This window comes from Ambystoma mexicanum, chromosome 1p (assembly GCF_040938575.1).
Source record: "Ambystoma mexicanum isolate Mex_15411 chromosome 1p, UKY_AmexF1_1, whole genome shotgun sequence".
In the NCBI taxonomy this organism is placed as follows: Eukaryota; Metazoa; Chordata; class Amphibia; order Caudata; family Ambystomatidae; genus Ambystoma; species Ambystoma mexicanum.
This window is the reverse complement of record NC_090921.1, coordinates 397,397,414-397,424,768: the sequence shown is the minus strand read 5'-3', so window position 1 is coordinate 397,424,768 and position 27,355 is coordinate 397,397,414. Positions and strand designations below refer to the sequence as shown.

Below are 27,355 nucleotides of genomic sequence, written 5' to 3'. Positions count from 1 at the left end.
GGAGTAAAGAGACTTCACCCTCCTATTTCGAACCTACCGCCAGGATGGGACCTTAATGTGGTGCTAGCTAAGCTCATGGGCCACCCTTTCGAACCCATGCATAAAAGTAGTCTCAAACACCTGACTTCTAAAACGGCCTTCTTAGTAGCCATTACCTCTATAAGAAGGGTCAGTGAAATTCAGGCTCTGTCAGTGCAGGATCCTTTCTTTACTATCCACAAAGACAAACTGGTTTTACGCACACACACTAGGTTCTCACCTAAATTTATATCAAAGTTCCATGTAAACCAGTCCATCGAGCTTCCGGCTTTCTTCCAGAACCCGCAAAGCTCGGCTGAGGTGAAACTACACACCCTAGATGTGCGTAGGGCGGTCCTCTACTATGTAAATAAAACCAGACCGCTAAGGAAAACAGATCAACTGTTTGTCTCCGTAGCTACAGGCAGAGAGGGAGATCGCGTCTCTAAAGGCGCTATCTCGAAGTGGATTATCAACTGTATACAGCTGTGTTACTCTCTTTCTGAAAAAAACTCTGCCTTTTACGCCAAGGGCCCACTCTACTAGAGGCATTGGGGCCACTCTGGCTTTCATTGCAAATGTTCCCCTCGACACCATTTGCAAAGCAGCTACTTGGAGCTCTATTCACACTTTTACTCCGCATTACTGCATTGACACTCATTCCAAGACAGATACACAAGTGGGACAAGCGGTTCTAAGACACCTGTTTGCTCATGACCCTTCTCACATCCCACCTCCTTCTTCTGGTACTGCTCGCTAATCTATGCACAGCATGTGATCTAAGCAGATGCCACAAGCCTCAGAAGGGATACATTACTCACCGTAATCGTATTTATGATGCTTGTATCTGCTTAGATTCACATGCGACCCACCCTTCCTCCCCTCCGAGAGAAGGCGCATGATTGCTTGTAGTCTTACCTTTCTGTCTATCTGCTTGGATTATCTGTACTCACGCTACTCCTCATGCTTCCTCATGTCAGAAAAAATACAATCTGAGGATCCTAGACGCGTGAGGGATCTTGGGTACAGTGGACGTCACACTAGGGATAGTATTACTGGCACGCCTGTGTCGACGCCCATTTTCGAGTTTCGAAAAACAAACTGTAATACTCCGCAGCTTCCACTAGATGTCGGCCTATGCACAGCATGTGAATCTAAGCAGATACAAGCATCAGAAATACGATTACGGTGAGTAATGTATCCCATATATATATATACACACCCCTAACACCGGTCAGGATAGCTTTTTACGCACTGTCCTCTCCCAGCTGGAGGCCAAAAGTGACATAATTCTCCTGGGGGGCTTCAATTTAGTGTGGTCCCAAACATTGGACAGATGCCACAGAGCCCTAGGGCACTAAAGCCCCTTCCAAATCCTTGCAACAATGGAGAGGCATGGAGAGGTTGAAATTCAGACACATGGAGAGAGAGAGAGAACGCATGAAAGGGTGTTTACATTTTACTCACACGTTCAAAGGACGCTTTCCAGAATAGACTATGGGTGTCGGTCCAATTAATAGGAAGAGTAGAAGAGATTGAAATGGGCACCATCTTGCTGTCGGACCATGGCCCGATAAAAGCAAACTCAAACTCCCCATAGTAGGGTATAGACTGTGGAAATGGAGCTTCCCCTCCGACCTACTCAAGGACCAGGTTCTTACCAACTAAATTGAAAAGGCAATTCATAATTACTTTGAGAGTAACAATGTATCCCTCACCTCTGAATCTAGAACATGGGCATCCTCTAGTGCGGTAATCCGGGGAGAATTAATTTCCATGAAAGTCATAAGGGAGAGAAAAATTAGAATGCTAGAACCGGCCCAGGAACCGGTATTGGGACTGAATTGAGTGAGCATGACGGTCTATAGAGGGACTAATGGACAACCAGAGGTGTTGCGTAACAGAAGGGCTGGGAAAGCACTAGTATACCTGAGACAAAAATACTGCGAGAGAGCTAACCGAGCAGACAGATTGTTGGCGAGAACCCATAGGGAGCAAAGGGGATCCAGGACTGTCGAGGCATTTAGAGATGTAGGGGGCGATTAGATCACAAATACAGACTCTATTAATGAACTACTTACCAAATACTATGAAACCCTATACATCTCCTGAATCTACTCCGGAGACGATTCAAGACAACTATCTGGAGAATCTGCCCCTGCTTAAAATGTCAGTGCTGGAAAGGGAGCGTTTTGATGCGCATATTACAGAGATGGAGTTCCTAGAAGCTATCAAAAAGCTACCTACTGTAATGGTGCAGAAGAAGGACTCTGACACAAAGGTAGCACGTTTGGGGCTAAAGACTTTTATTACCTAGAAAACCTTTCTTTTCCTATTCCTAAGAGGGGTTCCCTGCTTCACCTAAATATCTAAGGTCAGGATGTCTGTCGGAAGAGGTGTCCACCGTTCTGTGTCACGAAAACCCTACTTCTGGCTCTTACACTATGCCCTAAAGAATAACCTAGTAGTGTTCTGATACCAGGAGAATGTCTTCGCTTCTCCTAGTTTATGGTTCAAGTCTCATACCATGTTTCCTTGGTGAGCCACAAGAATGTCTCCCTTTTCCTGGCATTCAGTCTCAAAATGCCTGCGGCATTGACTCCTTATCCCAAGCCACAAAGTTCCAAAGCAATAGTCACTGTGTAGGCCAGGAGAATGCCTCCCTTCTCCTGTCGTTCAGTCTCAAAGTGCCTGTGGGAATGTCTCCCTTCTCCAGGCCACAAGTTCCAAAACAATATCAAACAATATTCCCTTTTTGCTGGGCCAGGGGAATGTCTTGGTATCAAAAAGACCGGAGGGTGGGAAAAATTACTCCCTTCCCCATGCCTGTTTCACCTTCCCCCGGTCTTCTTCTTTGGCCTGGTCTACTTCCCTGCCAAGTACTGCCACGGGGAAGATGACTTGTATTGCTCTCTTGGTTTGGGTCCCTGACCCTTGTTTCTCTTCTTCTTTGGTTTGGCCCACTTGGTTCACTTTCCTGCCAAGTACTGCTACAAGGAAGATGACTTGTATGACTTTGATTTGGGTACTCAACCCTTCTTGGATAACCAATGGGCTTGTGTCTGTGACTGTAATGAGGGGTGTCCCCTCTAGGGTTTCCTCATATGCTGGGGGTTTCACCGACCCGTCCCTGCTGGTCCGTGGAGTTATTCCTGCCACTGGAATGAGGTTTGTGGCACTCAAGTCTGGTACGTCTCCCCTGCCAGTGTCAGCAGAGAGACTATGGGGCAGTTGCTCTTGCCGGCATGCAGTTCTCTCCCAAGTGTGTCCCATTGCCTTTCTCAGGGTTGTAGCACATCGGTGAGACTTCCATGGACAGCGGAGGGATGGCGCGGCTCCCCCGGCATCTAGCTTTCACTGCCTCTGTGGGATGGTCTTCCCTTCGATAGCCTCGGCTTGCTTTCCCTTCGGTTACTTCCATGTGTGTGACCGTTCTTGCGAGTCTATCGAAGACCCGGCTCGGCCGTCCACCAGTCTCTTCCTGACTCTCCCTAGGTCTTGCAGACCCGTAGAAACTACCGCCTCCTGCACGCTCGACGGCTGCACCCTATTGGGGCTGGATTCAACAATCCCTTCTCTATTTTGACTTTGTTACCGTTTAGAGTCCTTTTGTTGTTTTCCCCACTTGGTAAAACTTGGATCTTCACAGGGCCACCTCGTCTCGGTACCGACATGGTTAGTACTCCAGTTGTTCTTCTTGGTCTCAGTACTGACCATTGCCTCTAGAGGTTCTGCTTTACAGAAATAGACAGTCTTAGAGTCAAAGTGAAGATTGTAATCAGACAAAGGGGCTAAAGGAGGTAGGGGTGTGATGTGACTTGGTATGCCACCCTGTAGGTAGTCGGCCTTCTCCCTGGAGGGGAATGGTGGGGGGAGGGGTGGCCCTCCCATGAATTCCTTCCTCATTATACCACCCCTTCGGGGACTATCGGGTAGTGGCCGTACCTTCATGGCCTCATGGGGAAAGGGCTCCCCCCTTGGGAAGAAGTGACAAGTAGTGAATCGTCACATACCCTTCCCCTAATGCCGGTAGCTTTCCCTTCTAAAGGGTCTCTTGTGCCTTCATGGAGGATGGTTTGGTCGTGGTGGGAATATTACCCTTCAGCATTTCCACTCTTACTCAACTTGAAAGATCCATTAATCAAACTATGCTAAATCACTACCTATGATTAACTGGGCCGTCCAGCTGGAAATTACTGCTACTGTGAGCCACAGTTCTTTCCCCAAGATGGTTACGGTTATCTTTGTCCAAGGTTACGTTTTGGTAATCCTGTATATGTACTGCACGTCCTTCTTGGAAACTGTGGATAGATGGAACAACCCTGGCTACCACTATCTAGGTTCGTCCAAACTTTCTTCCCTTGAATGGTAACAGGTGTTTTGTAATGGTTAGAGTTTCCTGAAAAGAAACATTTGTTCTTGCCTCTTTTCTTAATGGTCTTACCCTTAAGACGAGGGCTATTTCTATCCCAATTTGATGTTATGGGGGAGGCATGTAAATAGATTATTTTGGCATACGATATCTCAGGGCTGTCCCACTTTTTCCTCTGACCTTTTCAGGTCCATGTATAGATAGATGTCAGAGGTGAGGAACTAAGCAAATTTATGAGGCAATACCCTGTGGGGTGACAACATAGATGATCACAAGCATGAGAGGGAAGTAGAGAGGAGACTAACCATCCTGACTTCCTACAGTGATGGTATCCGAAAAGGGTATTTTATTTGGGGTGTTCTGTGGTGGTTCCACTCCCATGAGCGGTTTCAAAATTCCCTCCTCTTCTGTGTAACACAGGCCATGCTTTTCTGCTGGGAAACTATTCGGGCAGAATTCCTGATAGGAGGGTTTCGCACTCGTTTCCCATGGGCCTGTTGTCCGGTACAGATCTAAAGCCCTTTCACTTAAGGTGTAGGACAGGGTTTGGGCACCTCGGGTGGTAACAGAGGATTTCGGGCCTGGGGTTTCTATTTTGTTGGTTGGGAAAGACAGATTTATATATTTTCCGTGAAAATGTGTACACAGCATTTGGGCCGCCGGGATGGGCGTGAAAGCGACTGAGAAGCAGCCACAGTGTCTGTCTGCACCTTTGGGGAATTTTGGGTGGATAGAAAAGGTTGGCAGGCAAGGTATCCCTACGAAACAGTTATTTTTTCCGTCTTGACCAAAGTCCCCATCTGAACTGCATACAGGTCCCTCAACAAAGGTTAACAATGGTAGGCTATGGAGTTGATCCCGTTGTTTTCTTCAGCTGGAATAACAACATCGGATGCTCTTTTTTGGGAGTTGGCCAGGGTTCCTTTTTTTAGGGGTCCAAGTATTTCAGAACTTTTTATGTTGGGAATGGTGTTCTCAGCTCTAGAGCGTTGTCCACTTGGGGTGATGACAATAAGGCGGTAGGTAGCCTATGCAATGCCACAATTTCCTATTTCCAACGTGGGCGCAATCCCACAAGATGGTGGGGAACTGAGGGGGCCGATTTCCCCATGAGGATTTTGATTCGGTTTTATCGTGAGTCTTGTCCGAGTTTAACTCTGTTCCCAATTTGAGTGCACAGCTCAGTGCTGTTAAGCTGTGGGAATCTGCTTGTGCTGTGAGCAGTTGCTGCGATTCCTTAAGGTTTATTGGAGACTTTTATTTGATGCATATTGGTCAAATTTTGCTTTAAAAGGATTTACCATGCTCCAGCCCGCCTAAACAGCAGAAAAACAGTCCACACACACCAACTGAGTGCTGTTAGGCTGTTGGGCGGTTGTAGGTGGAGTGGGGTTTTGTTCTCTTTGACAAGTATGATGATTAGCCTATTGAAGTAAGCGGTAAGGTTGATATTAGATTGCTAAAAGGTTGTGTAGAAATCGCCGGATATTTATGATATTTAGTTACCTTTTGGTTCTACAGAATTGATTGTGGTTTAATAAAAGACATATTATGCCAGCTGTCAGTGACAAATTATACATTTCATAGTTAGATTAAAATGGCCTGTAAACTAACTAAAGGCACGGTAGAGTGTAAGAGGACAATTTCTAAGAAACGACAGCCGAGAAAAACTGTGCAAAACCTTCAAACGATGGGTGCGGCCGTAGGTGTGATTGAGGCTGTCTGTGACAAAAGGCGAGAGCTGCACTTGGCCCAAGACAAAATTACAACTTACCTTTAAACCTTTCAATGCTCAGCCCGCTTTGTTGATGCAAAACATTCAAACTGAGTTTGACATACAGTACGGTGGTCGGGAGACTTCTGTGATATCCGAGGCTGAACCTATTGATAATAATTTGTTGTTGAATATGGTCCTTAACCTTAAAAAGGTGACGGCGGTCAATAATGAGATTGGCTCAATACAGCAAGCTTTGAATGAGATTGAAGTGCATGTACCCCCCTACTAATCTAGATGGGTCACCTGATTATGGGAAAATTGTGGCCAGTGCATATGCCTCCTGACCTATTAATGAGACTTCTTACTCTTCAACTGATTATTTCATCGAGGACGATATGCCGGAACCAGAACAGAGAACAATATATTGTCCAACACGCTAGGTATTGAAGATATTTTTTCACTCCCATTGATTAAAACTACAAAAATCCAAATAATACGCAACATCTAGCGTGTTCCTCAATAGAAATATTTTTTTTGAAGGATTACACCAAGTGACTGATTTGGAGGTGATCACATCAAAGGGCATCAAATTAGATTCCACAAACCTTAAAGGAAGCTAATTGCATTATAATTGATCTTGTCACACACTATAACCAAGCTCATACTAATATACTCTGTTTTTTGTGAAATGAGCAAAACCGATGAATAAGACAAAGAAAAGAATTGATGCATATTGTGATAAACAAACGGCTATTGATGTCGACAGTCTGATAAGATAAATTGTAGAAGGACTTAGTGAATAACCAACTTGTACCTGTACAGCCAAGCTGTGAGGAATTAGATGGATACATTGATGACTATCTAACTTCAGTATGATATCATGGAATTCAAGGGGGTTCCACTCTTTTGTTTCTGACCCAATAGGTATATCCTTTCTATTAGATGCTAATGTATTTGTGATTCAAGAAATGCATTTACTGGATAATCCTTTGATTGCCAGGTATTCTGTTATACATAGGAACGCCTGCAAAGGTAAATGTGGTAGACTATTGGTGGATTGTTGATTTGGAGCCCGAAATCATCTAGTCCTGAGTCAATCTTGTCCTACAGGCAAAAGTTCCCACATGCTGGTAAAATATCCTGGGATAATGGAAGTGACACAGATCATATTCTTGTAGTAAATGTCTATAATCCCCCTAATAATGACTATACTTTAATAGTTATTGATGATTTGGAAAAATATTTGATGCAGGAATTGTGAGTATACCACCTACCCATTTATTATTATGGGGATTTAAATTACCAACGATTTAGGGGCTTATCAAAGGAGGATGCTCGACCTATCAGACAAATGAAGAACCAATAGAGTGCAAATGTTGTACAAACCTGGGAGGAGGATTCTAGCAAGATTGATCCATGGTTAACATTTATAAATATCAATGGCCTCTTACAACTCTGTGAACGTTGGAATTGAAAGTGCCATGCCCTTTACATAGTCTGTGGGAAATAAAAGATCCTGGATTGATTATGTATTGTTTTCAGGCCCCTTGTTGGATCGTATAGGGCAACTTTGTCACATTATTACCTCGCTTAGTGACCATGTTGTACAGAAGTTTGAAATCATTACGCGTAATAAAACTAGAGAGATTTTGTTGAGCACAGCTCATCTAAATCGTACCGGCAATAGAATTCACTGGTCACTGTATAATATCGAGAGATATATTATTTTCTTTGAAATACTACAGCCGTGTCTTAAGGAAAGATGGATATAGAAACCTTTGAAGGGATTGTCCAGTTATCAAGACAAAATATACAAGAGCAATCTAAAAACAATAAGGGTAAATTCCTGCATAAAAGTAAGACCTATGACAGTGATCACACATGAGAAACGTAAACTCTATAGACGGATAAAAAAGTGAAGAGTTCTAATCTACACAGGACAGAAGAGGTAGCACTTTTATTTTCTGTTTCCGGCCAAGTTCGTCAAGGGGCAAGAGTTGTTGGGCATCTCTACCCTGAGGTCTAAGGAAATTACAATGTTGTCCCTACTGGGAATCTGATATTCGTGGGGGGAAAAAAAAGATTAGTTATTTCTCTCTGCACTCTTCCTAATGGACAAAACGGCTTGCACAGTCAGGGGAAAAAACCTGACTCCTATCCTCTGGCCTGTATGGTAAATGGGCACTTGGGTTCTCTCTAGAGGATTAAACCTGTTGGTAGAATAGATTCCCAGCCTCAACCCTTTCCCAGAGGTATAAGTAGCGGGACTACACACAGTCTTGGTCAAGTTATAAACTCTTGGGGTCCCCCCCTTGTGTCATTTGGGCTAGATCCCACTTCACACACCATATAAAACGGGTGCAGAAGAAGGACTCTAACACAAAGTTAGTATGTTTGGGGCTAAATCTGTTTAGGTAGAAAAGCGAGAGAAAACCTATCTTTCCCTATTCCTAAGAGGGATTTCCCTGCCTCAACTAAAGATCTGAGGTGACCTGTCAGGATGTCTGTCAAAGTAAGTGTCCACCGTCCTGTGTCAAGAAAACAATACTACTTATACTATAACCTAAAGAATAACATAGTATTCTGATAGCAGAAGAAAGTCTTCCCTTCTCCTGGCAGTCAGTCTGAAATAGCCTGGGGAATGACTCCCTTCCCCAGGTCACCAAGTGCTTTTGGGACTGTGGCACCCATAGAATGTCCCTCAAAGGAAACCTCTCTTGAAATCTCTGATGAAACTAACTGTTTAAGGAAGTACCGACGGTACAGGACTGGATACGGAAAGTATGAGAATTTGTGGCACTGGAATGGGTGACGTAAGCACTCCAATCAGGGTCATGCTTCATTTTGGTTGGGAGCGATTTTGTACCCACCCCCTGACCCCCCCATGTCCACAAAGGCTGAACTATTAAACATATCGGGACCGAAATTGAGATTGGATAAGCAGGAGCTAAAACCAGCTCCTGGGTATCCAGCATTAACCACTGACCAGGAGCTACCACTGGAGAACCTAACTACCACATAAGATGCAAACCTCTCATTGTGTCCCTTATTTATGACCTATCATGCTTTAAATGTTGCATAAATGTGTTCTCCTGTTTATTTATGGTTTGTTCCAAATAAACAGAGTTAAATTCACATAGGTGTGTTTGTCTGGCATCAGTTGGCCTGGGAAGCCAACAGTGACTCCTGGTAGGTGTTGATGTGAAGCTAACCAGGCTCTTCTAAACCACAAGCAGCAGCGAAATAGCTCCCTGCTCCCCTCAATTTTGAACCCTGATATCATAGAGGACATTTGGCCAGTGCAGCAATCATTGGTAACTCATCGATAATGATGCTCCGTTAGTCATTTTTGGGAGAGAGGGAATAGGGTAGCAGAGGGTGGAGGTGAGGGTTGAGGGGGGGTCATTTATCTTTTGATTTCGTTACTAGTTTTGTTAGTATTGTGAACGTTTTTAAATTGCAAAATGGCAATGAAAACAGGTTTTCTTTTTTTGTTATTACATCATTGTCTACAGTATCCACATGATTGCCATTTTTATTGTGTATGCAGCTCTGGCCTTCCGCTGGATAACAAGTCATGACGCAAACTGGGAATGGTGAGGGAGTAAAGGGGACACAAGCTCGGGCACACTTGTGCTCCATCCGTAAGGCATTGGCAGTCAGTTACATGCTCAACTTGCCTCTGAATCAATCATATGTTATGCTTATGTAAAGAAGCCGTGCTGGTTGGACACGCAGCCAATCCCATCTACAGTCTCACCTCTTCAAATCCATTCAGCCCAAGGTGAAGTGATCAGTCTTTCTTCCTCTGTTTTCTCTCTCTCTCCTTCTTGCACAGTCTCACATTGAAGCGCTTTTTTTTCCTCCTTCACTTTTTCTTTCTACATTTCAAGGCATGCATTTACCACAATGTTGTTTGTATGTAAAAACTGGATCGGTTTTGTCTTTGCCATGTAACACACAATCACATGTTTCGTGGCTTGCCTTTGGCAGAACGTTTTGTTGCCAAGTGTATAACATTTATTTGGGTATGATGGATGTAATGGCAGACTATGACCCTTCTTCTTTGCCTGGTTCTTTTTCTACTCCTTAAATCTCAGACACTAAGTGATCTCCAGATTAACCTTTTTATTTTTTTATTTGTATTGCTCCGCGGCTACAACTACTTTGTGAAGCCATTCGTCATTTTGCCTCCATCACTCCTTTTCGTAGGCTGTTCCAAATGTTAATTTCCATTTCTTTGAATGGAAGGGAATGGGTCTTCTGCCACTTGTGTTGGAGGGAGTGCAGAATGGAAAACACAGTTCACGACCAAGCTGACTCCAGGCGCTCCTTCTCGGGCCTCAGTCTTGAAGTTGGATTCACCCCTCAACTGAGGAATGCATACTCCTTGGGGGTATCCTAGCCCCCTCCTCCTTCACCCTGCACATTTTAAGATCTTCCAGTATCCCCTTTTCGAGGGGATTGGGTCCTCCGACGTATTCCATATCTATGACAGGTAATCACCACAGCTGTGCTGCTTCGGAAACTTTTTTTCTGCGTCCTGCGTCGATGACGTCGCTGCGCCGTCGTCGGACCTCCTCCGACGTCAGACGTCATCCGATGTGATAAGTAGGACGCACGACGCCTGTAGCCTCAGTTCCGTTTTTTCCGCGAACGTGTTGCTTCGTGAATCTCGGTTAACGCCTCGACTCTTTGGAGTTTTTCTCGGTTCTTCGAACCTGTTCGTTTTTGTGAGTAAATCCTTCGTGTGAAGATTTCTTCTACTTCGTCTTCGACTGTAACGCTCACCTGATTCCCACGGAGGCGCCGGTCTTGGAAGATGGTGTCTGTGACTCGAAAAGTGAACTGCAGGACTCGATGGGCTTCCGGGGCTGAACCTCTTCGTACTGTGTGTCTAACTCAAAGAGTGAGATATCTGCAGGTGAAAGAATATGGGGTTAATGATCTGGGGTTGTCGGGTATCTCTCTCTCCCTTTCCCTTCCTCGCTTTTCCGTGGAGCCCCAAGGTCAACGTGCTCACCTTAGATAGGTGAATGCTGGACTCTCCATCTGCGTCTGGTGCAGGGTGCCGTTGCCAGTTCCTTCACTGGGTGAAACGTAGGCCTCTTGATATCAGAGGAATGCTACCGTCGTTAACTGCACGAACGGTGAGTTTCCGGACACCTTTTAAGTCCTTACAGTCTTTAGGTGCGTGGGCACGTTAATGTGGAACAGGGCTCTGTATAATGCTTTTTCTATTTGTCTTGCAGGTCTCTTGAGGTAGAAGACGGTGTGAAGAAAGCCAAAGTTCGAGCCAGAGTCTTGGAATGACGCGCTTGGAAATGCGTAAGTAAATGCCGGAGTATTTGCAGGCGCCCTATTGTGGCGGGCGCGATGGCGTGTAAGTAAAATACCTGTCTAATGTCTCTTCTTTTGTCTTTCAGGTGCAGGATTGCAGCGTTGAAGAAAACCGGAATTCCCGGAGTGCAGGCGGAGGAGCAGCGTGAAGAGATGGTAGCTGCCGATGGATCAGGTGAGGAAAGCGCTGCGCGTGAAGGTTGCCGTGCTAACCTGTTGTTTCTTGTCTTTGCAGGTGTTACTGAAGGCTGGATACAGGAATGGTAAGCGTTTGTTCTTGCAGGTTCAGGATCGGGAAGAAGAAAACTGGAGCAGACACGGTGAGCGTTCTGCTGCAGATGCAGAATAACACGAAGCACGTTTCATCAATCGGGTGTGGTTTAAATAGCCTTGGAGTGATGAGGCGTCTTCCTCCACGGCCTCGCCCTAGTAAGAAAAGAGTTCCTGTTCCAGAAGAGTTCCAGTGTTGTATCCAGGGAGTGGAGCTTGCCACACCCAGGTATGAAAGTAGTCCCGGCTCACAGAGGATTTCTATGTGGCTGGTAAGTAAGCAGCATGGTCTGCTGCAGGTAAGTCCACCCAAGCATCTTCATACAAATTAGGAGCCCGGCGCTTCCAGTGCCGGGACCAGTGACTTTGATGAGCCTGGTGCCACCGGCGCCAGGACAAGGTCCAAAAGGTCCCTGTGGGGACCGGCTGGTGCCTAGAATGAAGGTTAGGGGCCTGCTTCCAAGGACGTTGGGCTGGTCCTAGCTCCTTGGAAGCAGTGATCATGACATCGACCCCGCGTCCGGGCTTCAAGAAGTGTGGGGAGTGTGGGTCCAAGATGTCGCTGACGGATTCGCACGACGCCTGCCTCTGGTGCCTCGGGGAGGCCCACGACATGGATGACTGTATCGACTGCCAGTCGCTCACGTCCAAAGCCTTACGTGAACGTAAGAAGTTGTTGTCGGTAGGTCGGGTGTCCAAGCCCCGGAAGTCTAAGTCTGCGGGGCTTTCGACGGATGATTCGAGAGGTGACTCTCCGTGTCATCGTCGGAAGTCTCGTGGGTCTCCTTCTAGGAGTCGGTCTCGCCACTCCTGGGCCTCTTCGAGGCATTCTCGGAAGCGCCGACAGCGGTCGTCTTCCAGGTCCTCTTCTGAGGACTCTGCCCCGCACGTCGCTTACCCCTCCAGCCGTGCGACGCCGGAGGAATGGGCTTCCTTCGGGAAGAAAATGCTGGCGATTCTCGAGTCGCAGGGTACTAAGCCGTCCGCGCCCCTGAGTGGGGTCGGCCGTGAGAAGTCGAGAGACACCGCTCGCAAGAGTGGTCGGCACGAGTCACGGGAGAGGTCCCGTTAGGACAAGGGGACTCGTTCTCGACGTACCCGTTCCAGGTCCCGGTCCTCGACGCGTTCGAGACCGTGTGCACCTGTGATGTCTTCGAGGAAAACATCGACGTCTGAGGCGTCGAGGGCGTCGACAGGCTTTCTCGAGGATCTGAGGATGTCAAAGCCGTCGACGCTCAGGTCGTCGAAGGACACGTTCGGAGCTCCGGCTTCGAGGACTGTGTTGATGCTGGTGGCGCTGCATCTGACGTCGACGCCGATTTACTCGACGCCGATGCCTGTTCTCTCGACGCCGGCGCCGATTCACTCGACGCCTTTCGAGGCCGGGGTGTCGGAGGTACCCCCTAGGAAGGCTCTGGTTAAGAGCAAGCACTCTCGGGTGCCTTCTTTTCGCCACCTGGAATATATTTCGGAGGTGGATGAGGATTCTGATGGCCTGGTTCCTAGTCAGGTTCCAGATGAAATGGTCTCGGGCCATAGTCAGTTTGACGATTTGAGGCAGTCACTGCATGATGCCAGTGGACTGGACACCTCTCCAGAGGTGGAGTTTTGTAGGCCTGAGCCTGGCTCTCATGCCGATTCCTCGTACCGGCGCCTTATGGCTAGGGTTTCCGAGTACTTGGGATGGTCTGCTCCCCCAGGGGAGTTTGTGCAGGATGATCTCACGGACATCCTTGATGTTGGTCCCCCATCTGACCCGGTACTGCCGTTTCATATGGCTCTACAGAGAAGGGTGGCGGCAGCTTGGACTGCTCCGGAGAGTCTTCCGGCAGTGGGCAGGTCTTTGTCGCGAAAATACCGTCCAGCCAGTAGCGACCCCTGCTACTTGACCAGGCACCCCACTCCGGAGAGTTTGGTGGTGCAGGCGGCCACAGCCCCGGCAAAGCAGGCGTCGTACCCTACCATCCCTCCTGATAGGGACGACAAACGTTTTGATGGCTGGGCGAAGAAAGTGTTTTCTTCTGGTGGTATGGCACTTAAAGCGGCCAACTCCATTTGTGCCTTGTCTCGTTTCACACACACTCTGTGGAACTGTGTTGCGTTAGCGGCTGAACATATTCCCGAAGGGGACGAACGAGATGGTTTCCTTGCTATGGTCCAGGATGGTAAGGATGCCATGTGTGAGTCCGTACAGTCGGGTTTGGACATGGCTGAATGCGTCAGCAGGTCCATGGCGGCGAGCACCGTGATATGCAGGTTTGCGTGGTTGCGGAAGTCGGGGTTTGTTCCTGATGTGCAGTCCCGGCTCCTCAACATGCCCTTTGACGGTGAACACCTTTTTGGCAGCAAGGCTGACGAGCCTTGAGAGGTTGCAGACCTCCAAAGCTGCAGCGAAGTCATTGGGCGCTGCAGTTCGCTAACCTCCGCCTTTTCGTCCTAGGGGACAGCAATGGAGGGGTGGTTCCTTTCGCTATTACTCCTCCTTCAGTAAAGCGAGAGGAGCTGGCAGTCAGAGGCCAACGCAGGGGTACCAGAGGTGGACGACAGGGTACCCGTGGTGCCAAGGCCGCTCGGGCAGTTGCCTCTTTGCCCTCAGGTAACGCCGCAGCCGCTACCTCTCAGTCATGAGGCCATGTCCCATGGTTCGCCGGTTGGGGGAAGGCTGGCGCAGCATCTTGTAGAGTGGCGTGCCATTACTTCAGATGTGTGGGTTCTGGAGATCATAACCCACGGCTACTGTCTTCCCTATCGGCAGAGGCCTCACGACAATCCACCGGGGAACCTCTCTTTGCAGAGTCCGGATCCGCTCCTTGCGCAGGAAATTCAAGCCCTGCTGGAGAAAGGCGCCATAGAACTGGTGCCTGTAGCGGAGAGGAACAAGGGATGGTATTCTCCTTATTTTTTGCTTTCAAAGAAAGACAGGGGATTGAGACCCATCATGGACTTGCGCGGTTTGAACAAACTCCTCAGGAAGGACAAGTTCAAGATGGTTACTCTCTCTCAAGTCCTCCAGGCCCTTCTACTTCAGGACTGGTTGGTGTCTCTCGACCTCAAGGATACTTACTTCCATGTGCCGATCCATCCCAAGCACAAGAAGTACCTGAGCTTCGCGGTTGGCGGCTCGCACTTTCAGTTTCGGGTCGTGCCGTTCGGATTGACCTCCGCCCCGAGGGTTTTCACCAAGCTCATGGTGGTGGTGGCAGCGCATCTCAGGCAAGGGGGGATTCACGTCTACCCTTATCTGGACGATTGGTTGATCAGGGGGCGCTCTCCCGAGCAAGTCCTGGATCATCTGTCCGTCACCTGCCACTCCCTTCAGAGGCTGGGCTTCTCCCACAATTTAAAGAAGTCCCATTTGACGCCAACACAGCGGCTCCAGTACATCGGAGCAGTGCTCGACACTTCCCTGGGGCAGTGTTTTCCTCCGCAGGTGAGGGCTCTTCACATTCAGCAGATGGTGCACAAGTTTCAGTATGCCCAGACGCTCCCACCGTTAGAGTTCTTGAGGTTGCTCGGCCTCATGGCATCCTGCATTCTTCTGGTGCCAGAGGCTCGCCTGCAGATGAGATCTTTGCAGTGGGCACTCAAGATGCAAAGGTCGCAGTCCTCCGGTAGGATGTCGGACCCGGTTCAGGTGCCGCCCTCGGTCGCCCGGGACCTTCTGTGGTGGGCCGTCAAAGGCAACTTGATGAAGGGGGCTCCATTTTGGCTTCCCTGGCCGGAGGTGACGATTGTGACGGATGCATCCCTCACGGGATGGGGAGCTCATGCCAACGAGCTGACAGTCAGCGGTCGTTGGTCTCCGTCGGAGTCCTGACTCCATATCAATCTGTTGGAGCTGAGGGCCATCAGGCTAGCCCTGAAGGCTTTTCTGCCGACTGTGCGAGGAAAGAATGTCCTGATCCTGACGGACAACACAGTGGCCATGCACTACCTCAACAAAAAGGGGGGGGGGGGCAGGGTCACTTCCTCTGTGCAGGGAGGCGATGCAGCTCGAGGTCTGGGCCATCCAGCAGGAAGTTTCGATCTCGGCAGTTCATCTGGCCGGAGACGTAAACGTGACGGCGGACGCTCTGAGCAGGCAGAGCACGATCTCTCACAAATGGGAGTTGGCTCCGGAGATTCTCCTGGAGATCTTTGCCCTTTGGGGGACCCCTCAAGTGGATCTCTTCGCCTCCAGTGTCAACCGGAAGTGCGAGAGGTTGTGCTCGTGGGAATTTCCTCCAAAAGGAGCCTTAGGAGACGCGTTCGTGGTGGAGTGGTCATTCCCGCTGCTGTACGCGTTTTCTCCAGTCCCCGTCATCCCGCAAGTGCTGCAGAGGTTACGGAAGTTCGGTTCCCGGATGATCCTCATTGCTCCGGCGTGGGCTCGGAGGATGTGGTACCCGGACCTTCTCGACTTGTCCATCTGCCCTCCACGTCGTCTTCCCTACCGAGACGATCTGCTCTCACGGGAGGGGGGTCAGGTTCTCCATCCAGAGGTCAGATCCCTCAACCTTCACGCTTGGCTTCTGAAAGGTTGAGGTATAAGGATTGGGACCTCCCTGAAGACGTGATGGAGGTGTTGCTCTCGGCCTGACGGCCAGCAACAAAGTCTCTGTGCCGTTGGCGTAAGTTCTGCGACTGGTGCAGAGTTCAGAATGTGGATCCTTTTGCATGTGACATCCCCATGGTTCTGTCCTTTTTACTTTCTTTGGCCCACAGGGGCTTGCAAGTGGGTACCATTAAACGTTACCTGGCGGCGCTGTCCATCTTTAAGCGCTCGTCTGAAGAGTGTTCCTACTTTAAAATCCCTTTTAATTTCACAGTTTCTGAAAGGACTCACTAATGTGTTCCCTCCGTCACCTTTCCTGGTGCCCGGTTGGGATTTAAACCTTGTTCTTAAGTTTCTTATGGGTGCTCCGTTTGAGCCTTTGCATTCTTGTCCTTTGAGGCTGTTAACTCTGAAAACTGTGTTTTTGGTTGCGGTTACTTCCGCTCGCAGAGTGAGTAAGTTACAGGCACTTTCGGTTAAGCCACCCTTCACTGTATTTCACAAGGACAGGGTTGTCCTTGGAGTTCGTCCTTCTTTTCTTCCGAAGGTGGTTTCGGAATTTCATTTGGCCCCGAAGGTTGTTCTTCCGGCATTCTATCCTCCTCCGCATCCTGGTAAGGAAGAGGAGAGGCTCCATAGGCTTGATCCTAGGAGAGCTTTAAGCTTTTATGTTTCACGCATGTCCCGGGTCAGAGTGGACGATCAACTCTTTATTGGTTACGCTGGAAAGCGTTTGGGACAGGCTGTGACGAAACAGACTGTCTCGCTGGATTATTTTGGCCATCTCGGAGTGTTACCGCTTGGCGGGTAAAGACCCGCCGGCTGGCTTGCGGGCCCATTCTACCAGGGGTATGGCTGCATCTACTGCCCTGCAGAGGGGTGTTCCTATTCGCAACATCTGTGATGCAGCCACCTGGGCTTCTGTACATACATTTGTACGTCACTATTCCCTCGATTCCATCCGAGGACAGGATCTGGCCTTTGGCAAGGCGATCCCTTGCTCTATTTGATTGGCAATTCTAAATTTTGATTCTAAATTCTTTCCCTCCTCCTTGCTCTGGTACTGCTTTGGGAGTCTGTCATAGATATGGAATACGTCGGAGGACCCAATCCCCTCGAAGAACCAGTTACTTTCTTACCTGGTAACGTTCTTTCGATGGGATGGTCCGACGACGTATTCCATATCGCTCCCTCCCTGCCTTCCCTGCTACAGAATGTCTTTTGCGATTGCAGCTTACGTTCCGCAAGGCTTTGTGTCTGACTGGCAGTTGACTAATGTCACACGTTCTGGGGGAAAAAACTACAACTGAGGCTACGGGCGTCGTGCGTCCTACTTATCACATCGGATGACGTCGGAGGAGGTCCTCGACGACGGCGCAGCGACGTCATCGACGCAGGACGCAGACGCCGGAAAAAGTTTCCGAAGCAGCACAGCTGTGGTGATTACCTGTCATAGATATGGAATACGTCGTCGGACCATCCCATCGAAAGAACGTTACCAGGTAAGAAAGTAACTTGTTCATTGGCCTTCTAGTTTCATTCCTTGTGTATTGTTTTGCTTCTATTAAGAGGTGTCGACTCAAGGATACCCTGATGTTGTCTAATCATTGATCGTTACTGGTACCATACGTTTTTTCTGTTTCTTAGGCTCTCCCAACTGCCTTTTTAGATATTTATGACTCAAACTGTAGTCCTCTGTTGGGTAGATTTCTCCAGCATATAGGGTCTGGCATGGATTCACATGCTCCTGAATATTCCCCGTCGTCAGGCTGGGAATCCTCAGTAAAGAATAAATCAGTTTCAGTTTCATTTCTGAACGGCCTTTCTCTTAACAACCAATCACTGAGCTCTGGGTCATACTGCACCCAGCCAATGACTGCCCTCTACCTAAGCCCCTCCTCTGGCAGCCATCTTCAGATTTTTACTGCACGTTCAAGTGTTGGGAGTCCTCGGGTTTAGCTCTCGAGCTTTTACTGTGTTTTTGCGCTTTTTGGAAGAGTTTTACTCTTTTCGGTCAATCGAGCCTTGTGCTCCATTGATCAGCCTTCCGATTAACAGGGGCCCTTTTTTTTGGACTCTGCAGTGCCCGTCCAGGGCGAATTACGTTGAGTTTCTTCGTGGAGGCTTCCAGAATATTCTTCGGGCCTATACCGCGTGGACCATGTCGGAGGAGAAGGATTCAACACCCCTGTTCAGGATTTGCTCCATCTGCGGCTCGTGGAATGTCTTTTCGGACGACAAACATTTCCAGTGCCTTGACTGCCTGTACCCGACGCACAAGGAAGAGAGTTGTGCATTTTGCCAAGAGATGGCCCCTCACATGAGGAAGAATCGGCACAGGAAGAGTGGTTACAGGCTAAGGCCCCTGCTCTGGGTGGGTACCAGCAGCATGCCTCTCTTAGTTCCAAGAAGTCTGAGCGGGTTTCTAAGACCTTTGAGGGGCCCCTCCCGTGGGGTCCAACAAAAGGCTAAACACTGCGAGTCCACTGCCACCGGGAGTGCCGTTGCAACGGGCTCCACGGTGGCCAGGGCGTGTTCGACGTCTCCAACTTCAGTCACCAATCAACGCTCAGGATCTTCAGCTAAGATGAAGTCGGACCATCCGGGCAAACTCAAGGAGAAGCCAAAGACCGACCTGTCAGAGAAGGCCAAGAGGGATCGGGGCACGGACCCTCCCCCTAAGGAGAAGGCCAGGCAGGACATGGCCGTACAGAGCAAGGCTCCAGCCCCGACGGTGAAGGCCCAGGTGCACCCGGCGAAGGCCCAGCCTTCAATCGAGGGTGTGGTGGCGTCCCTTGCAAAGGCCACGAGACGGCTCTGCAGGGCGCAACCCCGAAGGTGAGGGTATCCCTTCCTCCCAGGAGGGAGGCTGCGTTCCGGCCCATAGAGAAGAACCCGGAGAAGAAGATGCCCATCATCTCCCTGAGACCTTCCCCTCTGGAAGCGAAGAAGTGGGGGGGGAAGGCGCAGTGGCCCTTCAGGGTATGGATATCTCCTATGAGGAAGAGCTGGTCTGCCTGCAATCCATCCAGCAGGAGGAAAGCATAGGGAACAGGCACTATGACGAGCGCGCCAACGAAGGCGACGAGGGCAAGGACGGCATTGAGGAAGAGAGCAACAAGGCGACGAGGGCCTGGTCTCCCAGCCAGGGCCCCAGCTGCCTATTCCGCCTCTACCTCAGCTGCTACCCCCACCTCAGCTACCTCCTAGAGACCTCTCAGTGGCCATTCTCTCTGCACTTCATACTCTGGTCTCTGAGATACAGATAAGGAGGTCTATCGCGCTGGATCCACAGCGCCAGCGGCCGACCCCTTGGCAACAGGGGAGCCTCCGGCCAAGAAGAGGAGAGAACACCCTCCACATCCTTCCCCTTTCCCCCCACCCCGAGGGGTCCTCCCGTCACTGCCTCCCAGATATTCCCCGCCTCGCAGATCTTCCCTGCCGGACGAGATAGGCTTGTTCCACGCGATGATCTCCAGAGCCTCTGAACTCATCCGTCTCGCTCCAGAGGATAAGAAGGAAGGCGCTGTGAGCCGAAGAGAAAGACCATCCTCTCGGTCCCGCTCCTGGATGACATTTGGGACGAAAGTTTGTCTCTCATGAAGAACCCTTCTGCGGCCCCAGTGAAGAGGGATCGCCTTGAGAAGAAGTACAGGGTCCGGAATCTGTGCCCAAGTGCTTGCGGCCCAACCGTCTCCGGATTCTGTGGTGTCAGCGGCGGCCAAGAAGAAGTCTTCGAGCGATTCTTCTTCGACTGCATCCACCCCTCCGGACAGCAAGGGCAAGCAGTTAGATGCCATGGGACAACGGGTCATCTATTCTGTGGCTACGACCATCGCCACCAACGCCCTCACCATCGTAGCACGCTACGGCCAGGAGCTGTGGATCAAAATCGCCACCATCCTGGAGTTTCTTCCCGATGATAAGAGATCGGAAGCAATGGAAATTCTGCAGGAAGGTGTAGTGGCATCGGACCACGCCATCACGGTGGCCATGGACATTGCTGACGCGGGGTTCCGCCAAATGTGCAACAGCATTTCCCTTCGTCGTCATGGCAGGCTCAAGGCCACCAACTTTCGTCAGGACGTTCAATCGAAGGTGTTGCATATGCCCTTCGTCAGGGGCAATTTGTTTGGAAAGGCTTTGGATGAGTCTCTACAAGCCATAAAGATGGACACGTAGATGGCACAGGCCTTGGGCACTCTTCAACAACAGAGGCAGGCCTTTCGGCCCTCAGGCAGCAAGTCCCAAGGTTCCTCCAAGGGGTTCGGCGAGGGCTCCTCTGCCTACCAGCAACCCTCCCGCTCTTCGGTCCAGGAAACCAACAGGGGCCGCTCCAAGACCTTCGGAGAAGGACGTCGTCGCCAGGGTCCCCAAGGCGTCCCTTCGACATCCAAGTAGAATTGAACCGGCTGGCACACTTCGTCACATGGTGTGGAAGACCATCTCCACCGACCATTTGGTGCTGGACGCTCTCGCCCACAGACACACCCTGGAATTTCAAAGGAAGTGCCCCTGATTACCACTGGTGCCCCGGCAGGAAACCCATGTCCCTCAGCTGTTGCTTGCTTTGCGGGCCATGTTAAGAAAAGGCACTATAGAACTCGTCCAAAAGAGGCTCTGGGGCTCCGAGTGTACTCAAGGTACTTCCTTGTGAAAAAGACCAGCGGCTGGAGGCCCATCCTAGATCTGTCGATTATACAAGTACATCAAGTCACAGAAATTCCGGATGGTCACTCTTCGAGGCGTACTTCGGGCAGCTGGAAGAGGCGGTCTTCTTGTCGTCACTGGACTTGGAGAATGCGTACTTCCACATCCCCATTCACAAGGGGCACCACAAGTTTCTGCGCTTTGTGGTTCAAGGGAAGCACTGCCGATTGAAGGCCCTTCCCTTCAGATTGAAGTCGGCGTCAAGGGTTTTCACCAAGTGCCTGGCGCCAGTGGCGGCGCAGCTGCGACTGCGGGGGATTCACGTCTACCCTTACCTGTACGACTTGCTCATCCGGGCCAGTTCAAAGGGCATCGCCGTCAACCACAGAGCGAGGACTGTTCGCCTACTGACAGATCTGGGGTTCTCAGTGAACTATGCAAAGTCCCGCTTGACTCGAGCTGTTTTTGGGATCCCGACTCAACACAGTGTCGTGCCTGGCGTCTCCGTCGGACGAAAGGATAACAGACATCTTGGGCAAGGTACAACTGCTGTCGGCCCTGAACGTCGCCCCGGTGAGGTCCATCAAGTCTCTTCTCGGTATGATGTCGGCATGCAGCTACCTCATCCAGCTATGCAGTCTAGTTCCTCAACGCCCGTTGGATACAAGTGTCGGGAAGCTCTCAGGACAAGATCACACTCGACAAGACCTCCGTCGAGCGATACAGTGGTGGGGAGTTCGCGCACATTTGTCCGCAGGCGCGGATTTCTAGATTCCACTGCACCAGGAGATGGTCACGACGGATGCCTCCCTGGAAGGATGTGGAGCCCAGACCAGAAGTCTTCACGCAAGAGGCCTGTGGCTGCCGTAGGAGAAATCATTGCACATCAACGTGTTGGAGATGCAGGCTGTGTTTTGGGCCCTCAAGTCTTCATCTGTCCCTCAAGGGCAAGGTGGTGCGGGTCTTCACGGACAACACCGCCACAATGTTTTACATCAGGAACCAGGGGGGCACCTGATCCCCGGCGCTCTCCAAAGAAGCGCAGGACCTATGGCACCGAGCCGTCGCCCAGTGGATGTTCCTCATCCTGTTTCATCTGGCAGGACTGAAGAACACCGTCACCAACTCCCTCAGCAGGGAGATGCGCTCTTGCCACGAGTGGGAACTTCGGCAGGACCAAGTGAATCACCTGTTCCGCAGTTGGGGCAATCCCCAGATCGTTCTATTTGCAACAGCGACGAACACCAAGTGCCGGATGTTCGCCAGCAGGTTTCCCCCGCCGGGAAGCATGGGGGACGCATTCTCATTCCCCAGGGATGGCCTGTTTCTGTATGCGTTCTCTCCGCTTCTTCGACTAGTCAATCAACTCAGACGGTCCCGGTGCAGGATGATCTCGTCGAACCGGCGTGGCCGAGGCACATCTGGTAGCCGGTCCTTCTCAACATGTCAGCGTCCCCACCAGTCAAGCTTCCAGTGGTCACAGATCTTCTCGCCAGGGAAGGAGGCGCAATTCTGCGTCACGACCCAGGATCGCTGAACCTGAAAGTATGGCTCCTGCAGCGTTAGAGTTCGGGGGTTACGATCTCCCAGTGGACTGCAAGGAGGTATTTGCCAAGACCAGAGCATCGTCTACTCTTAAATGCTACGGACATAAATGGAAGAGGTTCGCCGTTTGGTGCCGTACACTGAAGATCGACCCTCTTCGAGTCACCGGTCCGCAGGTGCTACCGTATTTGCTGTCATTGGCCAAAGCAATACTGCCCCATGCCTCCATCAAAGTTCATCTGGTGGCTATCTCCGGCTACACCAGATCTCCGGGACGGTTGTCGTTATGGTCACACCGTCTGTTTAAGGAGTTTGTCAAAGGACTTGCGTTCGTTCCCGGCGTCATATCTCAATGTGGCACTGACTAGGCTCATGGGGCCTCCATTTGAACCTATGCAGACAGTTCCATTGAAGTTCTTGTTTTGGAAGACAGCATTCCTCGTGGCCATCACCGCTGCACGTACACTTGGCATTCCCAGTTCTGAAGTGAGACGTGTGCTTTGGGACCGGAATACCTGCGGTTGCTGAGTTGCCCTGTTGTGTTAACAAACCTGTGCATGTGCGCTGCATTTGGGACACCCTCGACCCTGACTCCTGCTGTCGCGGAATCTACACGGCGTCGAGACATACTGCTGATCGCATCTGAACCTGCCAGGACCGAAACGGAACCGGAGAAGCCTGGGTCTGCCTGCATCGGGGACCGGTGAGTAGTCAATACCCTAACCGGTCGCCCTCCCGCAGCAACCCTTTTCCACACTCGCGCCCTGCTTCTGCCCACAAGTGGAGGCCGCGCTTGAGTAGCGGGAAACTGTTCTTCATCGTCTTGTTCACCTCTCTGAACTGCCTGATCTCCCTGAAGAGACTCTCCTTTGCCCGTTGGCACCCGCGTGTGCAGGTACTTTTGAGCACAAGGCTCGACTCTTCGTAGGGCTCGGACTTCCTTCTAGTTAGGTGGCCTCTGTCTAACGATTACTTGCACTGCCTGTTTTCCTCCCATCTAGGTGGTCTGCATATTCCGTGCTTCTAACTCTTAGACCCCTTGGTCTTGTATATATATTGTATTGATTGTGATGTGTTGGTTTACTTGAGTTTTATCGTGATTCTTTACTATGGTCGATGTTACAAAGGCCTTGTAATAAATGTGTCTATATTTTTAATATAACACCTGTCTGGAGTAATTTGTAAGCGTCCTTGCTTTGTGTGCTCATTGCGGGCTTTCAGTCACCTTCACCCCTCTTGAGACCTAGTCTTGACCGATGCCATCGCTACCCTGATCGGTCTGGCTTGTCCAGAGGTTACCCTGTACCAAGAAACTAGGCTGGCATTCTGAACCTCTGCCCTCCAGGACAGAGTTCAGAAATCCATCTTAACAGAGTGCACAAAGAGTTTCCGGAGGACGTCGCAACTTTTTGTGAACTTTGGTCCTGTGATCCATGGGAAGGCCCTCTACAAGGCTTCCATTTCCAGGTGGCTCTCTGGCTGCATTACCCATTGTCACTGGTTGGCAAACTGACCGTTGCCTGGCCGTTCGAAAGCCCATTCGACTAGAGCGATCGCTGCAACTTCAGCGTTCCTGTCTGGTGTGCCCCTGCTGGATATCTGCAGAGCTGCTACATGGAGGTCGACGCACACCTTCACGAGATTCTACTGCGTCGACAGGGATTCCAGGGAGGAGTCCAGAGTGGGCCAAGGAGTGCTGCGCAATCTGTTCGCTTGAAGGTGACCCTGGTGAGGCGGTGCTAGGTGCTTATGTTGAGCCTTGCCACCTCCAGTGGTTGTGCATGTGTGTACTGCTATGTAATCTTCATTCGTGAGCATGTGAATCCATGCCAGACCCCATGCTGGAGAAGGAACAAGTTACTTACCTGTAACTGTTGTTCTGCAGCATGGGTCTGGCATGGATTCACATGCAAACCCTCCTGCCTACCCCTCTGCGGCTCTTCTCTTGGTCCTAGTGCCACTTTACTGCTACCAAATCTGAATATGGCTGCCAGAGTAGGGGCTTGGGTATAGGGCAGTCATTGGCTGGGGGCAGTATACCCAGAGCTCAGTGATTGGTTGTTAGGAGAAAGACAGTTCAGAAATGAAACTCATTTTTTTCTTTACAGAGGATTCCCAGCCTGACGACGGGGAATATTCATGAGCATGTGAATCCATGCCAGACCCAAGCTGGATAACAGTTACAGATAAGTAACTTGTTCCTTTTCATTTGTATACCAAATCTCCTCCACTTTTGTGATTTTCGCCCCCCGCCCCCACCTCCCCTGCACTTTCTGGTGGACGATTTTCTTTTCTGTTCTCCTGTGTGAGTGGGAGCCCTTACTCCCACTCACTCATTCTTTTGCTCTGACTATGGGAACCCCTTTTCATTGTTTTTGTACTTTATTTTATGGAGTCATGCTTTCCTCCATTGTTAAGGCATTTGCAATTTACTTTTGCAGCATGCAGCCCCTTTGTTGCAGTGTTGCTGGGTGCCCTGCAGGCTTCCCCTTTTATTTTACTTTCCTTGTGAGAGCAAATGTTCCCAAGGATAGGGGGATACTTTTCATCCCTCTTGCCTTTTTTCTTTTGTGAGATCAGCACACACCACCGTATGTGGAGTGCTGAGGGTTTACACTCTATCCCATTTCTCACTGCTCCTGTAAAATTTCTGTTACAGTGACAAGCGTACTTTAATGGCTGGTGGCTTCAGACGAGTTATACTGACTTTTGTGTAATTTGTGCTCGCAGGCTGTGTTCACAGACATGGCAATGCACAGAAGGGGCTGTTCAGACACGGCAATGCACAAAAGGGGATCACCATTGACCCAAAATGGTGGCTGTTTGATTCTTTCGCTATTTCTTGTTTGCTTCTCCTTTCTTGACCCTCCCTCTTCCGTGCTTGGTGGGGGAGATCCTGGTTTGACTTTTGTATTTAGCGGGAATCCTTTCTGAAGCTTGTCGAGGCTTCAGAGTGACCGGAAGCGGGTGTGGATCCCAAAACTCTGCTGGTCTTTGTCTTCTGGCATGCCTGCTTGGAGCTCGTTTGAACACCCCCCAAAGTTTGAATGTAGCATGAGTGCTGATTGGCTGGGTTCCTGGATAAAAGGCTGGATTCCTGGTGCACAGACAGTCGACGACTGGAATTGATGATCCAAAGACGATGATTAACAGTGAAACCTGCAGCACCTTCCAGCGACCAAAGAAGCCTGCTGAAGGGACTGCTGCTGTCCTGACCCCGTTTCCAATTAGAGGGGGAAGCTGTGAAGAGGAAGACTTCCTCCTTTGGACTGCTGGGCATAATTCGTCCTAAGACGACCTCCAATTTCAGCCATCCCTCGACATGCTGCAACCTTCCTGGGCTGTAACCCGCTAATACCCTGGGACCTGCGACCACTTTTGGAGTGCAACATCTGGCCATGAACAAATCCTTCCGAAACTTTGGTGGTCTCCTTTCGGGCCTCCATATGCAAGATTCCCCCCTCCTCAAAGTCCCCTCACCAGAGTACAGGACTGGGAAATCAAGGAGAATCCACCAGGCGGTCACCGTTCTTCATTGGTGTCTGGGAGAAGGCGCCAAAACCACAGATCTGCATTGGAGAATTAATAATCATTTGCTGGGTGTCCCCTCCCTGGACTACTGCTGTGAAAACCCTTAGAGTCCCTCTTTTCATCACCCCGACCAAGTGACAGGAGAACGGATTTGCAACTGCTGCATCGTGAAGGCATCCAGCTTCATCTTCTTCATCACTCCTTCGGTACTGTAATACTTAATGTCGCTCCTTTGTTGCTGGAGTGCTGATTCCAGTGTTTGGGTGTTCACCCACACACATTTGCCCTGGCCTCACGCTTGTGCGCATTCAGGGATATTTCCCCGAAGTCCCTGAACCCTTTTTACCAGCAAAAGCTTACTACTTGTCAAAGAATCCTTTGGAACTTTGCCTTTTCTACAGATTTTCCTTTCCTTAAATGCTTTACCTCCAAACTGACTTTGAACTTCCTAGATCGGGATGGGCTGCTAAAGCCTTAAGGCCTCTTAAAAGTATTAAGTCTTGAAGTGCACACCTGCTATTGTTGGGACTGTTCATCATTTTATTCCTTTAACAGAATATTCTGAGTTTACTATAACGCTGGTTTTACTTACCTTTTGTATTCCATTTATTGGCCTACTAAGTCTTTACACTGTGGTTATTAACCTGAATTAATGCATTGTTTTTCTATTGTGTCTGTTAGCTTTGAAATATGACTTGCCTATCTGAAGATTTATCTTTGCCTTGTGTATATATAAAAGAAATAACAGTTTTTATATAACTGCAACTATTTACGTTTTTCTTTGGGCCTATGCATGTTCTAAATTCTTTGAACTAACCTACAGCTCACATCTCCCTCCTAAGATAAGCCTGACTGCTCTGCCATAGCTACCATTACCTTGAGTGGTACAGGCCTGTGCTAGAAGTTAGGGATCTGTATGACAAGGGGTTAGTTTTATAAAGTCCTACCACAGGTGCACTATTAAAAAAAGCCTCCTTAACATCCTCCAATGGGGAACTGCTAAACCCCCTTTCTTTGTGGTGACTAATCGTTTCTCCTTGTTGTAGACATGATTGCACAGGCCTTGGAACTCTCTCGAAAGCCGCATATTGTGATTGCGACCCCAGGACGTCTGGCAGACCACATCCGTAGCTCCAATACCTTCAGCATCAAAAAGATCAAATTCCTGGTAAGGAAACTAAAGAGTCGCTGGGTGAAGGGCCTTCCTGAAACGTGTCTCTATCTGTAACCTTTAATAATAAACTTTTAAACCATTTTAATTTCCGAAAGTGTCTGCTTATTAATTACTTGCCGTGTTTTAGAGCAACTCTATTGCATGTAGAATGTAGCTGCAATATATGTAATCTGAATCATTTACAGACACAGAAGAATTTAAACT

General features: G+C 49.6%; 1 protein-coding gene across 1 annotated transcript in view; it reads left to right on the top strand.

The window, feature by feature from the left end:
• DDX49 (DEAD-box helicase 49) overlaps window positions 1-27,355 on the top strand; it is a 561,187-nt gene that overhangs the window by 120,974 nt on the left and 412,858 nt on the right. Inside the window, exon 4 of the mRNA XM_069649167.1 lies at window positions 27,024-27,145. Coding sequence (XP_069505268.1) covers window positions 27,024-27,145 — 122 coding nt within the window. The remainder of the gene's footprint in view (window positions 1-27,023; window positions 27,146-27,355) is intronic.